At 36.3% G+C, this 13,204-nt stretch overlaps 1 protein-coding gene across 1 annotated transcript; it reads left to right on the forward strand.

Moving 5' to 3' along the window:
• Positions 1–812: 812 nt before the first annotated feature.
• On the forward strand, positions 813–8,773 carry LOC110688866 (dolichyl-diphosphooligosaccharide--protein glycosyltransferase subunit DAD1). The gene is made up of 5 exons (XM_021865626.1): positions 813–1,020; positions 1,092–1,139; positions 4,169–4,256; positions 4,347–4,390; positions 8,376–8,773. The coding sequence occupies exons 1-5, from the start codon at positions 937–939 to the stop codon at positions 8,457–8,459; spliced, it is 348 nt and encodes a 115-aa protein (XP_021721318.1). The 5' UTR covers positions 813–936; the 3' UTR covers positions 8,460–8,773.
• Positions 8,774–13,204: the final 4,431 nt, after the last annotated feature.

Here is a 13,204-nt window from a genome sequence, read left to right on the forward strand (position 1 = left end):
ATCTCCTAAACGACCCATCTATCATCCTAACCCAGAAAGGGGAGAACTGAAAGAGACTTCAGAAGGTTATTCGTCCCCTTTCAGTTCTTGGAGGAAGAGGATCTGATTATCAAAAGCCCAAGGTCTTCCCTCCATTACCCTTTCTTTGTTAGATTCATCAAAGAATTGAAAGACGAATAAGTTCATCTCGATCATACGGATGGCTACATTGTCCAAAAGGCGTCATATATTCTTCAAAACCCTCTTTATGGCTTCAACATCGAAGGGTTTTTTTGTCAGCAATTTGCCTACCAAAGAGAGAGCAATTCGTGTCTTAGAGGCACCATCATCATCCTCATCATAGTTACTACCATAAACCCTATTTTCGTCCTCGGTTAATTTTAGTTTTCCCCAATCCTTCACTAAATCGTCATCCATGATAACAATTACGCAAAGGAATACACGGAACAATGGGACAGAGAGCAATTTTAATGGAAACAAGGAGTTCGATTAAGAGTCAAAAGCTTGACGAAACGCCAAACACGAGCAAACCCTAGCAGAGACACTCACCGTACTTGAGGGACTTTCATAAATGGTATTAGCAATGTGGGGCTCTACTAAGACATACTTTGTATCAAATAACAAGTTACTCGAGCTTGACTCAGTTTAAACTCGACTTGATCAAAACTTAAATCGAATCGGTTAAACCTCGACTTGACCAAAACTTAACTCGACTTAGCTCGAATCGAGTAGACATACCCCAAACTCAAACTCGACTTGCATCATAAGCTCCCCTATCTATAAGTGTTGGCATTGGCACAATTGTAAAGTACTCTCTTCAAAACCCTCCAAAACTCGAAGTTTAAGAATTAAGATCATCATCGTTCACCTAATTCAACATCACTGCTCAAACAGAAGTGAGTAAGGAAAGAGAGACTTAGAGAGAGAAAACAAACAATGGCGAGGTCAACCAGCAAGGATGCTCAAGCCTTATTCCACACTCTCCGTTCTGCTTACGCCGCCACTCCCACTAATCTCAAGGTCCTTCTCTTTCTCTCTCCTCATTTTGATTTTCCGATTAATAATATTGATTTTTTTTTTTAATTCTGTAGATCATCGATCTCTACGTCGTTTTTGCTATCTCCACTGCTTTGATTCAGGTAATTTTTTTGTAGATCTGTTCCTGATTTTGCCTTGTTTGATTTCAATTCAATTGCATTTTCATCTTGGATTCGATCTACTTCTCGATCAAATTTTGCGAACTGTTATGCAATTAGGGTTATACTGTTGATTGGAAACGCGATTGAATGATTCGACACTTTGCTACGAATTAGGAGTGATAGGCTTTGATTGATTTGATGCATATGTTTTAGTCATTGTACTTCGTCTTTTTCTTTTTGGTTGCAACATTTGCTAATTTACAGTCTACAATGTGCAAATTTTACCAGTTTTTTAAAATTAATTTTAAAAATAAGTGTGCTTAAAGTTTGTATAGCTTGTAAAGTATGGCAAATGTTGCAATTAAAAGGAAACAGAGGAATTATGATTGAGGTGAAGCTTTGCTTAATATTTGTTGAATGGTAATGGATATGGTCACTTGCGTACGGAGTATGATGTTTATAAAATTTGATGGAATAATACTTCATGCATGAGGCATGTATCTGAATTATAGTGATTTTAAGGATTAAATATATAAAACAGCTTAAATTAAGAAAAAGAAATTTTAAGGTACATCACAAGCAACAACAGAAACTACACTATGGGGGACCTCCCCTCAATCCACACCCTCATCTCATCATAATTTCTACTTAAATTAGCTAATTTATGAGCAACAACATTTCCCTTTCTCCCAACATGTGTTAATTGCTAGAGTACTTACAACCTTATGACATAAGCCAAGTGATCAGTTGTCGATGTTGATGGCTATCGATTATGGGATGTTATGTGGCCAAGGATGTATTATAGCAGGATGTGAGACTTGTGCTATTTTGGAGTAGGTTATTGGTGGTAGCAGCTAGCAGCAATAAATCTTTATTGCCATATGATGGATGATGGTAGCACATTGTTTCTTTTAAAAGAGTCCTGTTGGTTTAGCCTTTGCATAGGCAGATAATTCCTTTAACAAACTATTGTAGGTTAGGCCTAGTGACTTATAGATTTACAGCCATAAAAACTTTCAAGGATACTTAGCGTTTGGCTAAATTTTATATCTGAATACTGTTGAATTCATAGATTTTGTTAGGGCTCCTCATTTTGCTGAGAAGTGCATCTTATTTTGACATAATGTTTAAGGAAAAATTATTAAATTGAGATTGGTTAGAAACTGAAGAAAGATTAAGAGAATGGAGAATTGGAGAGTGATGGAGAGAGAAAAAAGGTTGATGTGATGGAGAAGGAAAATCTTTAAGTGAAAAGAAAAACGTGAAAGATGAATTGTGACATCATTTAAGGGAAGTGTGAAAAATAGTCTGGGACATAATATTATTATTTTTCACTGATTTATCTCCATCTCATCGATCTTTTTTCACTTTATATCCTTATAGCTTCTCTTTTTTTCTTTCTTAATCCACTTCTTTATATTGTATTTACCTTCAATAATTAGTCAACTACTCTTACTCTTAAAATTTGCGCCAATATCAAGTAGGAACTTTGATAAAGAACAAAGAAAGTAGTTTTCTAGGTTTCACTTGCAAATGACTTATGTGCCTTTTTCTTTGTGCGGAAATCTATGCATTAATTCTTTTGTTTCTAGCTGGTCGATCAGGTAAAAGACACATTGATCATATGTACAACCTTTTGTGTATGATTTCTATTAGTGTAGTCAAAACAAAAGGTTTAGTTATGTAGATGCGAGGTTGGTGTTTTTGGGTTTAGGATAGTACAATATAGATTTTGATAATGGTGATGAACATTGATTTTAGTCAAGCCTATATGATGTAAGATAATGAAGGGAGATGGTAATCAAGTTCTTGTGTTATTTGATTAATATTTTCCCATGTCCATATGAATGTATTAGGTAATGCATTTCACTAGCAAGCATGTGACCATGTGTGTTTTTATTTTCCCTTCTTCATTGCATCCATTTCCATCTTTAGGTGCTAAGCATTAGGTATTGAGAAATCTATGAAGATATACTCATGTCTGTTTGTCATGACTTTATTGTCCTGATCATCCATATGCAACATTGCTATTTCTCGTTTTATTACCTAGCGCCAGTATGATTTAGTGTATTTATGGAAAACCACTATGGGATGCATGACCTGACTTAGTGTGTTTGTACCATGAGTGTCATCTTTGTACTACAATACTATTTACTTTATATTTGTCTTGGATGTCTAGCTGATAGAAAGAGTTCCCTTTTGAGGTCGCAGTTCCCTCTGCATTTTCTGACTTTCATCTCAGCCAATGTTTCTTTGCTTTCAGTTTATTGTGCAGGGAGAGTAATATGTGTTCATGCAGTCATGCTTTATATAATGTAATTCATTATGATAAGTAACTGGAGGGGATTACTTTGCTAGCAATTTGTGGATTTCAAACCATAGCCTAGGCTTCTGATATTAGTGAAAAGTGGGTTTCGTATTCTAGTGGTTTAGTATTCTATTTTTGACCAAGAGATTTGAGAATCAAACCTTGCCTCCCCCAGCCCTCAACTGTTTGTCCAAGATCTTCCATTGATTCGGCTTTGGTCAATTGGTAGAGCATAGAATCAAATATAATGAACAGAAGAAAGATATCTATGCTGTGCCGCTGTTATAGCCTTTGTTTTTCAGCTTCTTTGTTTTTTTGGGCAGCTCAACATCTAAACAAAGATCCTCAAAAAAAATGGCATTTTATTTGTTGGGGTGGGCCTTCATGCTGTTATTCTTTTGTGGAGAGATGTCCTCTTTAATTTCACTTCTTTAGATGTATTTATTTTTGAAGATTAAAAAAAGTGGTATTTTTAAGTTCTTATCATGTGAGATTCTTCAAGTAACTATTAAAGACATATTTATTAGTGCCTGTAAGCAGACAAGAGATTTGTTGCGCTATGGCACTGTGGAAAGTGTCAGTCGTGACATGCTGCTCAGATAGTTTGCATTTTATGTGATTTGCTGATTTAGCATGAAATTACATCCTTTGTGTTTTAACTTATTTTTGTTTATCATCGAACATTTGTGACACCTAATACCTTTATTCTGTCTCCAAACAGGTGGCTTATATGGCAGTAGTTGGATCTTTTCCATTCAACTCTTTTCTGTCTGGTGTACTTTCTTGTGTTGGTACAGCTGTTCTTGCTGGTATGTCTAAACATCTATCGATATTTTCCATTTTGAGTTCTTTTTAGGCTGCTTTGGAGCTTAAACCTTATAAATCATTTTTTGCTGTAGTATGTCTTCGCATTCAAGTGAACAAGGAAAATAAGGAATTCAAGGTATGGTGTCTTGCCCAATTTCTCTTTTGGAGTACTTTTTTTAAGGAATTGAGTCATCTGTATTGTTAAAAGCCTCTTTTTCTAAATTATATTTTTTGAGGGCAGGTTACAGCAACTTTGAACATCTAATGCATAGTTTGGTAATTTTTTATTAGACAAATCTTACTTATGCCTCTGAGATCCAAATGAAACATCGCTAAACTTAATGTAATAAAAAATTCGCCATGGTGTGCTAAAAAACCTCTGCACGTGTGCGTGTGTGTGTGTGTGTGTTTTTTTTTTTTTTTTGGGAAATTCTCTCTGGTAATCATAAACTTTTTTTTTGCTTCGTGGTAAAGCCTGAAACTTTTTATTATCAATAGTAATCACGAATTAATAAAACTAAGCTAATAGTAACATTAATGATATTAAAACATCATTAAATGATTAACCAGTAACAATAGATTTACATTAATACCCTTCAAATTATTTTTTTAAAAATAAAAACAAATAATCCAAACCCCTCCCCAACCACCAGCCCTCCTTTCCTTGCCGGAGCTCAGTTCGGTGCGGCGGACGACGTCTTCAACCCTCTACCCCGCTGGAGACCCCCACCACCAACACCCCAATCCCAAAACGAGAACCCCTCCCTTGTTCCCGACCCACCCTCACTCTTCTTTCATAACCACCAAATTAAAACCGCTTGTCGGAACGCCGAAATCAGCCATCCTCCCTATAGCCGAAATCAATCACCCTCCTCCTTTCCCCGATTCCCTCGTTTCCTAAATTTGGGTTGAAATTTCTAGGTTCTTTTTGGTGATTTTGGGGTCGAATTTGTTGACTTTAGGGGGTCGAATTTAACGAAAATGCTGATTTTTGGGGTCGAATTTGTTATTTTTGGGTTCGAATTTGTTGGTTTTTGGGGTCAAATTTGTTGGTTTTGTGGTCGAATTTGTTGATTTGGGGTCGAATTTGCTGATTTTTGGGGTTGAATTTGTTGGTTTTGGGTTCAAATTTGTTGGTTTTTGGGGTCAAATTTGTTGGTTTTGTGGTCGAATTTGTTGTTTTGGGGTCGAATTTGTTGATTTTTGGAGTCGACTTTGTCGATTTTGGGGTCAAAATTGTTGATTTTGGGGGTCGAATTGCTACTTTAAGGGTCGAATTTGTTAATTTTTGTAGTCGAATTGGTTAAATATGTTGATTTGGGGTTGAATTAGTGGTCGGAGCTAGGTTTCATAGGTTTGATACGTGTGGAGGTGGTGGCTAGGGTGGTTTTCGAGGAGGAGGAAATGGGTAGAATCGGGTTGGTGTCGATGCGTGAGGTGGTTATGCGCTGGGGTGTTATTGGGGAGGGGGAGGTGGTGGTGCTGCCGCTTTTGGTGCTGCCGTTGCACTCCCTTTCCGACCTTAACAGCAGTTTAACAATGGTGGTGGCGGCTCTAATGGAAGAAGATGGAGGAGGAAAGAGTAAGGAAGAAGATGGAGGAGGAAAGACATAAGGGTATTTATGTCTTTTTACTGTCTAATAGCTAAACCATGGTAAAGATTTTTACAAATTGTTTAAGTTACCATTAGCTTAATAATATTAATATGTGATTGCCATTGATAATCAATAGTTTTAGGCTTTACCATTGAGAAAAAAAAAAGGTTTGTGATTACCAAAGAGAATTTCCCTTTTTTTTTTTTTTTTGTTGGGGGGGGGGGGGGGAGTGACCCAAAGTTGAAGTGTGTTAAGAAATAGGCACAGAGGGATGCTGTCTAAGCTGCCTAGAAACTTCTTTCACCTGGACAAGTCTTCCATGTTTTATGAGTCTTCAGTTTTATTACTTCTGAATTCTGACATAACCACTAGTCAATACAATAACCAGCAACTATCATTATCTTTCTACATGTTAGGTCCCGTTTTTACCACCCTTGAGTCAGTGTAGTTGCGCTCTAGGAGTTGTAGGAATGCATGTTGCTTGTGGAGTCTTCCGACTTTTATGTGTTCCTCATAGACTGTCAGTGAGGAGTGCAAGTATAACCAGCTACTATCACTAGTGCTTCTATATTATAAGATTGCATGGCTTTAGAATAACCACCCAGCAGCAACAGTTGCTAAGACTCTCACTCTCTCATGACATGTTACTCGGACTCTTCATTTTACCTCAAGACCTCAAGTACTCGTGTCGGACCCTCGACACTCAGACATGGGTATGACACTTGGACACTTCATTTTAGTTCAAAATCATTAAAAAAAATCACAAAACAGCGAGTCGGATTCTTGGACACGTACCCGTGTCAGACATGGTTACACAAGTCGAGTAACATACTCATATACATGGAATAACCGCCTAGCAATAAACTATGCATACCTGCACTACTATTTTATTGGATTTATGTCTTGATGATCACTAAGCGGTTACAGCCCCACATTCGATTACTACTCATCACCAATGGATGCCATATTTTGTTCTTTGGATAGTGAAGCTAACGGTCTCCACTTGGCACTCCCTCCTATGTGCTAGAATCGAGGTTATAACCACCCCCTTTAATTTAGGGATTTGCTAGTTGTGTTTTGGCAATGTCACTATCCCATTGATCCACAATCTTCATGGTAACTACCTTTTGTTCATATCTTGCTAGTACACCAAAATTTGCATACTCGTGCTAGACCTTTTAGACCTAACAATTCCATTCTTTAAGGCCTTTGGATTAGCCAAGTCCAAGCTATGCCCAATTGCCCACACTGAACTCTCCGTAGATGTGCTATATACCTTATAAGCATCCTATGCCCAAAGGTCACACCCATAGCTTAGCCTGTGGCCCCTATTGCCTCCCTGAACATGGTCAGCAGCTATCCCCTATTGCCTCCCTGAAGATGGTCAGCATCTATCCCCTAATGAGGTTTATTTTGGTATAGCTAAACTCCACAGTGAAAATCCATTGACAATTACATGATGATGAGACATATAGCCCAACTTTAGTCTTTTATTATTGTGGAGTTTATATCACAAATGTGTAATTAATGTTAATAAATATAGGTTTTTTTTTTCTTCAAATTATTATATCTATGTTTGTATGTTGTGATTTAATTAGATTTGTTTTTCTCAACTTGTTGAGTTTATTGGGTCTTGGCTTGTGGGTTCAATTTCTTTGTGAGATTGGAGGGCCTTTCTTCATTGTATCCAATAATTCACCTATTTTACTTGGAGTTATAATTGGGAAGAGGCCAATTCTGAAGCTTCAGATTCATAGTGCTCTTTCTTCTACTATTTGTCTCTTGAAGTGTCTGTTGAGGTTATCTGCCTGTTTTACTCTTCCTATATATATTTTTTAAAAAGTTGGTCTTCACTTGTTAAAATTTATATTCCCTGGGTAAATGATTAAAACAATGGTTGAGATCAAACCTCTTATTAATATCAGGCATCAAATTTTTTAAAATGTAAGATTAACTTTCAAGATATGAAGAATAGCTTATGATTTGGAAAGTAGCAAATTAGGAAGAATGTGGCCAATTAGTGTGGGATGACAGGAGTAAAATATCTAATTTCATAGATGGCTTTTGTTTACCATCCAATCCATTTTATCATTTACTTTTCAGAAGGTAGAAAATTTGAGTAAGTAAAAATAAAGATATAGTTTGGAAATTCTGATTATTTTGGTTCATGTATTAAGTTACTGGTTGACTACTTGACTTGCCCCGTTTGTCCTCAGACCTCAGACAAAGCAAAGTAGAAATGGAGTACCTGGTTTTCTTGAATAATACCCCAATAGCCTAGTTCTATATGTTATCTTGCCTTGTAGTATAGCTACATAATTCTTGACTTAACTAACACTTGGGTTTGTAGCCTGCTCTATTTGATTCATGTCTTTGTTAACCAAAATATCAAATCACCCTGAATCAATAGTGCTACTTATTTCTAGTTCTAGGAATTACTCGAAAAAAAAAAAAACAAAATAATGTGGAGTTCATATTTGATTTCTGAACTTTGCCGGCTATCTAATGATATCAATTTCATTGCAGGATTTAACCCCAGAGCGAGCGTTTGCAGACTTTGTTCTTTGCAATCTAGTTCTCCATTTGGTTATCATGAACTTCCTGGGATAAGGTGGGACAACCTGGATTAGTCGAATTGTTTTACCTTATTGTGCGTTATGAGTATAAAACATAGGATTAGTTATAGGTGGTTTTCCTGTTTACTTTTCAGAAGCCTAAGCAGTTTGATATATGGATGGCAGGATGAATATGACGTAAGACTCAATTTTGCAGTATTATGGTTAGAACCTAAAATCCTTCTATTATTAAGGATGTAGTTATTTGTCCTCACTGATGGTTATTTTTTTTGAAATTTTACGAGTACTCCACCCCCTTCACCCCTTCATATATTTAAAAAAAAATTTATTTATGTTGCCCTAAGCTAATTTGCAAGCAGCAGTACTTATTACTTCTTGCTGATCATATGGTAAAATACTACCTCCGTTGCATGTTTTGTGCAACATTTTCCAAAAACGGATGCTACACATTATGTGCAACAAAAAACTTCTTTCCTTTTTAGGTAAATTTTTTTAAATGAAATTACCATAATGCCCCTAATTTAAAATTACTAACATTACTTAATTTGCTAACCCAAATTTAATTAATCAAATAATCACCCCCTTCTCTCTCCTGCCCCCTTTCTTCTCTTATACCTGCAACCACCACCATCATCAATGACCACCGCAAACACCACCAACCCAAGATCAATTCTACCACCAACACCACCAAAACCATACCACCAACATCACCTGTTCACCACCGACACCATGACCACCACAAACCATCGACCACTGCGACCTTAATATTTAACACCACGACCACCAACGGCCGTCGTTTCGACCTCTAACCCCTCCTTGTAGAAGTCGCTGCCCCTCCTCGTGAGAGTCCCCGCCCCCCTTGTCGAATTTGAAATTAAAACCCTAGAAATTGAAAAGCGAAAGGGGGTCGGAGAATAAGATTAAGTTTGAAACTCAAATCTAATGCAAAATTGGCAAATATGGGAGGTGAATTAAGGGGGATTATGACCGGTTTTATAAGTGGTTTATGGTGCCTTCGGGTTGGGTGGTGGTTTTTGGTGTTTATGGCTGGGTTTTCGGTAGGTCTAAGGCGGGGTTTTGTATCTCGGTGGTAGTGTGGTGCATTGGTATGGTGGTTTCGACGGCTGGTATGGTACTTTCGGTGGTTGATAAGGTGGTTTCGGTGGTTCGTTCGGTGGTTGTGTCGGTTGTTGTTGGTGGCGAACATGGGTGGTGGTGGTGGTGCAGTGGGTGATAATGATGGTTGGGTTGAGATTCTTAATTTACTAATTCTGTCATAATTACAAGCCCATATTTTTGCTAATCAACTTTTTCATTTTTTTGTCTTGGGAAGTGTGCAAGCCTCTTTGTTGCACTTAACGTGTAACGGAGGTAGTAATTGAAAATAAATGTAGTGATTTTGATAAAAGGATACAAGAGTTCCGTTAAATATCAATTGTAGTATAAGAAGTAAAGAAACTACGAAGATTGTACTTGTTATGGACAACTTTCATCAAAAGTTCTTCATCAGTAATGATCTAGCTTCAACTTGCAGTTTCTAATGTTAACATTGTGCTCCGAAACTCTCTTTTGTTTGTCTAATTGTGTGTTTAATAGCGTTATTTTGTAGTTTGTACCATAAAATTCGCTTGCATGATTAAATTTGAGTTGCATTTTGTGCATCTTTTGCGGTTAAAAGTTTCTGTGTTTTGGGGTTGGATCATCATTTTATTTCATTTTTATACTAGGGCTAATTATTTTACTCTGCTAGTCGGCTGAAAATATTTGCTTTGTTCCGCACAAATTGACATAGATAAGCACCCTTAAATTATAATTAAACAAAAACGCAATCAATATCTTTTAATCCTCTCTAAAAGTGTTGATTTAGGAGCCATAATATAGAATAATGTTACTTAAATATACTTACTAATACAAGTACTTTGTACTATTATGCAACTCAAGTTGGTCTTATAATTTTATATTCTGAGATTTGTAAGAAAAATAATTTTGTGCTCAACATAATTAGGGTTGCACCCCATAATTGTTTTGTTTAAACAAGGGAACAAGGCTTATTGATCCAAAAAATTTGTTAACTACTCGAGTGGATTGTGAATCTTTCTTTTGATAATGAGCATCTATTAATCAATTAGTTACCTCTATAAAAACCGTGATAGATAAAAAAGAAAAAAAAACCACTATGTATTCATCGCAAAATATATACAATCTCATGCTTTAAAAAAAATCAATTCAGTTTTATACATCGAAAAATTAGTAGCTATTAGTATGAACATAAGGTACATTTCTTCCTCGTGAGACTCCATATTCCGACTTAGGAAATGACATCTTATTCTTTATTATGCCTCTGTATAATGCCAACCTGTTAAGAGGCATTGTACCTTCTCCATTGTAGCTCCTTGCACAACATGGTTTTGCCGGGTTAGTTTCACATGATTCCTTTTCACATTCAATGGGTAATGGCTCTTGTACATTATCCGCGAATCGAATTCTTCTCTTGCATTGACACTTTCCACATCCTGATCAAAGATTAGAAACAAGTTGTTATATCAATTACATTATACAATAACACTTGGCAAAATATTATAAAAAGTTTTCCCTCCAAAACCACTTACTAAAAAAAATTATTGTAATTAAATTATGACTTTTAGTTTGTATAATAAAATCTAAAATAAATGTCCTTAAATATCAAATTGCCAATTATAACTATTACATGTTTAATTAATTTCTTTCACTATATATATATATATATATGAGAATTTTTTCCTAAGTTTTTAAAGAGCCACATAGGATCTAATTTTCTTAGCGCGCCATGTAAGATTATAAATCTTAGTAGTAGCCAATTAAATAGGAGATTATTAATTTCTTTTAGTATTAAATAATTCAAATGTCATGTAAGCAAAATTGGCGAATGAGATTTTTAAGTTTAAATTAATTAAATATTATATATTATCTTTTAATATTAGGAATTTTATCTGAATATATAACAAATTTAAGGCTCATAAATAGAAAAAAAAAATCAAACAAACCGTGCATCGCACGGGCTTATCTAGTATTTCATACTTTTTACTACTAAGTCTATTTATAATAATTATATTTGTATCCATTATTTTTGGTAAATTTATTGTCACTAGAATTATTTAAGGGTTTAATCTAGTTACTTATATACACCTATGCTGCTATGCATTGACACTTTCCATATCTATGTCCTTAGCATTTTGTCTAGGAGAAATCGAGGACTTGAGAGATTTCAATAATCAAAATTTACGAGTAGTGCAACAATGTAACAAAAATGTCTAATAAGCCTTGATCCCAAAATGACAGGAATGACCATGAACAAAAATGTTACATACAAAAGGATTAAGATTCACAAACATTATATTCTATGATATAAATTTACCAAATTCTAATTCAATTTTCTTCATAAAATCCGAAAGGAGGCGATTGTGGACTTGGAGTGCAAGGAGTGCTACACTTCCTGAGACGGCGAAAACAGCCATAATTCCCATGCCCATTGAGCCATCCATTTTCCTTAACTTCCTCTCCCCTTCTCAAAGAGATTTATATAACCAAAACTCAATACATGGCCTTAAAATTTGAACATGAAGATGAGAAAGATATTGAGGAAAGAGAATATGAGAGTGGCATGATTTTGTGTATAGTTACAAATCAATGTAATTTGTGTTTCGGTTGAAAACAATGGGACCTTGCTGAAGGTCCGCTGAAGTGGAGAAGACTGGATTCGGTCCAAGTTGTGTTGGGCCGAAGGTTTCCTGCACAGTGAACACACGTAAACTAGCCTCGGGGGTGTTTCCGAGGAAGGCCCCTCCGATGCTAAAGTCAGTACAATGTGTAAAAGGAAGACACTATGCAAGAGAGTTTGTAGCTTGAGGCTTTTGTGGAATATTTCTGAATGCAAGAATGAGCATATGAATTGGAATCTCAATGTATGTATGTGATGTCCTTTTGAATGTGTTAATATGATGGCTTTTATACCTCATCATACTTGGAGAGGTTGGGCTTTAGCCCAATTGGCTTACTTTGTGGGCTGACTTTTGACTTTTGAGCAATTGGAGAGTTGAACCTTGACCTTGGGCTTTTAATTGGATCATTTAGTGCTCAGGCCCAATTTTGACTAAATTGGACCCAAACAACTTGCCCCCCAGACCCGATTTGGAAGAATGACGGGTCGGGTTTGATTTAACTCAGAAAAGGAGGGAAGTAAATGATTTAATTGATCCAAAAATTTGAATTTAAAGCGTAATTAATGAGATAACAACGGTTAATGATTTGCGGAAGTTGGACGGATAATGGGCAGTTTAATCATAAGACATGTGTTTAATGGTTACTTAGTGGGTATTTAAGAGAAATTAAAGCGCAGACTCTTCGTATCCCGTACCTGGAGATATAAACGGAGGCGCGTCATTCTCCTCACTTATTCACCAACACAAACCCAGAATTCTTCGAGAGAGAAACCAAGAACCCGCATCAAAACTTCGCAAATTCCCCGAGCATTGAGCTTAGAAACTGAGTCTTGCCACTACGAACTCGTAAATCGGCAACTTTCGCTTCAGATTAAGGTAAATTCCTTTGATTTCAGTTTATTTTTCTTCGAATTCGAACTCCTTCCCCTTTTCTTTCGACTTTTTTCTTCGAAATAATCCATGGCAAGAGGAGTTAGAGGTAGAGCCCGTGCTCCAAGAAGAGCAAGGCCGATTCCCGATCCTAGGAACAGGATTGGGACCTGGAATGGCCAAAGGCCGGAGTCTGACCCTGCTGAAGGGA

This window comes from Chenopodium quinoa, unplaced genomic scaffold (assembly GCF_001683475.1).
Source record: "Chenopodium quinoa cultivar QQ74 unplaced genomic scaffold, ASM168347v1, whole genome shotgun sequence".
NCBI lineage: Eukaryota > Viridiplantae > Streptophyta > Magnoliopsida > Caryophyllales > Amaranthaceae > Chenopodium > Chenopodium quinoa.

Excerpts from the sequence above, each read along its gene's own strand:
- LOC110688866 (XM_021865626.1), top strand. The coding sequence starts at position 937 with ATGGCGAGGTCAACCAGCAAGGATGCTCAAGCCTTATTCCACACTCTC. Across the intron at positions 1,140-4,168 it reads TCTCCACTGCTTTGATTCAG|GTGGCTTATATGGCAGTAGT; the intron begins GTAATTTTTTTG and ends GTCTCCAAACAG. Across the intron at positions 4,257-4,346 it reads TGGTACAGCTGTTCTTGCTG|TATGTCTTCGCATTCAAGTG; the intron begins GTATGTCTAAAC and ends TTTTTGCTGTAG.